We start from the raw sequence: 2,275 nt of genomic DNA on the forward strand, positions 1-2,275 counted from the left end.
GGAAAATTCAGAAATGTTAAGTTTACAAGATAGAGATTTAGTTAACTTTGTGACCGAAATAAGATTGACAGAAAAATTAGGAATAAACAAGACATTATGTAAAGTAAGGTGTGGGCTAAGTGAAACAGTGCCAGAAAAATGAGCAAATGAAGAGTTCTTGTTGGGTAGTGATACTGTAATTGGTGAGATTCTATGATAAGAAATAAAATGAGACAAAGAATTAGATATATGATCAGTAGCACCTGTGTCTAGAATCCATTTGGAATAGATATTACCTTGAGCCTGGGAAGAAGTGGAAGCATTATGAGAGCTCACTAGATTAGTAGAATGTGGGATTGTGGGATTGTGGGATTAGATTGAGGAAGAAGTGCCAATAAACCATGAATTTGCTCTTGAGAAAGTCCCAAAATTGCGGAATGTGACTGTGCCGGAGAATTATTATAAGAAGGAACTACTGTAGAAGAATCTGTTGTAACATTGTGGACTCTTTTGGATTTGAGATCAGGTGGTAATCCATGTATTAGAAAGCAAGTATCAATGGTGTGGTTTGTCCTGCCATAGTGAGTGCATTGTCGAGGTGCACCAAACCTTCCCCCTAAGGAACGAGCCTGAGAACCTTGATAACGAGCCTGAGAACCTTGATATGAAGATCTTCCCCGGCCATAATCATTGGCAGGAGAGGGTTTACCTCTACCATTGAAGGTAGAAAAAGAAGGTTTAGATTGAGAAACTTGTGACGCCATGACTGGAGGTTGAGAAAGAATTCCTGATTGTAATTGTCGCTCATGTTGAATTATCATCGAAAAAATTTTGGGTAAAGAAGGCAAGGGATCCATGAGAAGGATCTGAGAGCGAACAACAGAGTAATTATCATTCAAGCCTCTAAGAAAACAAAGAACACAATCATTTTCACGATATTCCTTCATTGTCTTAGAAACAACACAACAAGAAGCAGAAGATTGGCATTCAAGAATAGGGCGAAAATTGCAAAGTTCATCCCAGAGAATCTTCATTTTAGTGTAATATGCAGTAACACTTAGATCAGACTGATGCATTGAATAAAGATCTTGATGCAATTGTGAAATTCGAACAGAATCACCTTGGGAGAAACGATCTTTGAGATCCTTCCATGCCGTAGCAGCAGAGTCAATCCAAATAATACTTGTAGCAATCTCATGAGAAACAGAATGATTGATCCAAGATAAAACTAGATTATTGCAACGCTTCCATGCTTGAACCATTGGATCTGGACCAGCTGGACAAGGAATGGAACCATCAACAAAGCCAAATTTATTCTTCATTTGTAGTGCCATAGACATCGAGCGAGCCCATCCATGATAATTGTGACCTTCAAGAATCGGGGAAACAAGCACCAATGAAGGATTCTCATTAGGATGAATGTAATAGTCATGTGTTGTATCTTGCAACGATGCGAGAGTAACAGAGGGAGTAGCCATAAAAGGAGAAGAAAAAGGCAGAAAAGCCAAGAACGAAAGGTAGAAAATGAAGATCTGGACAGGAAAAGAATTGGTTGCGGAAGAACGTGATAAAAAATTAATTTTCTTCTGATACCATGTTATGAGAAAAGAAAGGATAGGAATTGTATTTCTTATACCATGAGAAGAGAGTACAATTTTACATATATATAATTGTTTGAAACAATATATAAACGAAATATAAATATAAAAATAGAATATAAATATATGAAGATAAATGCACAGATATGAACGGAAAATAAATTAAATCCAATAGATATTAGTAAGAAAAATACAAAAAATTAAAAAAACTATTTAAAATTTAATTTATAGATTTATTATTCTTTGTTTGAATTTACAGAATTAAATTTAGTTTTTAAAGATTAATTTTATTTAAAATTTTACGCACAGTTTTTTTTTTTTGCATTGAAATGTTTAGGTAAACTAACTTAACTTGTGTTTATATTTTATAATGTAGCTTTATTTAAATTGAATTTTAAGACAAATTTTTAAATACTTTTAAGAATATTTTTGAGAATTTATAAAAAAGGGAAAATATTCATTTTTAAGTAAATATCGGACGATTAAGCGATTAGTTACTACTGTATCTGTTGGATAGTCATGGTCTTTGTCATATTTACTAGTCATTAATAAATCTTTAATAAAGAATTTTAAGTTCTTACTGAATTTTTGGTGGTGTGTCTTAATTTCTTAAAATTAATTTTTATATGTTGACTTTCAATGATGATGGATGCATGCAATAGTAACCCCACGTTTGTATAAAGAAACATTTATCCATT

General features: G+C 33.0%; 1 protein-coding gene across 1 annotated transcript; it reads right to left on the minus strand.

The window, feature by feature from the left end:
- Positions 1–314: 314 nt before the first annotated feature.
- On the minus strand, positions 315–1,457 carry LOC148205214 (uncharacterized). Its single transcript, XM_088103741.1, has one exon. The coding sequence runs from the start codon at positions 1,455–1,457 to the stop codon at positions 315–317; it is 1,143 nt and encodes a 380-aa protein (XP_087959867.1).
- Positions 1,458–2,275: the final 818 nt, after the last annotated feature.

Source organism: Vigna umbellata, chromosome 1 (genome assembly GCF_029865625.1).
Source record: "Vigna umbellata cultivar VRB3 chromosome 1, Vumbellata_1.0, whole genome shotgun sequence".
Taxonomy (NCBI): domain Eukaryota; kingdom Viridiplantae; phylum Streptophyta; class Magnoliopsida; order Fabales; family Fabaceae; genus Vigna; species Vigna umbellata.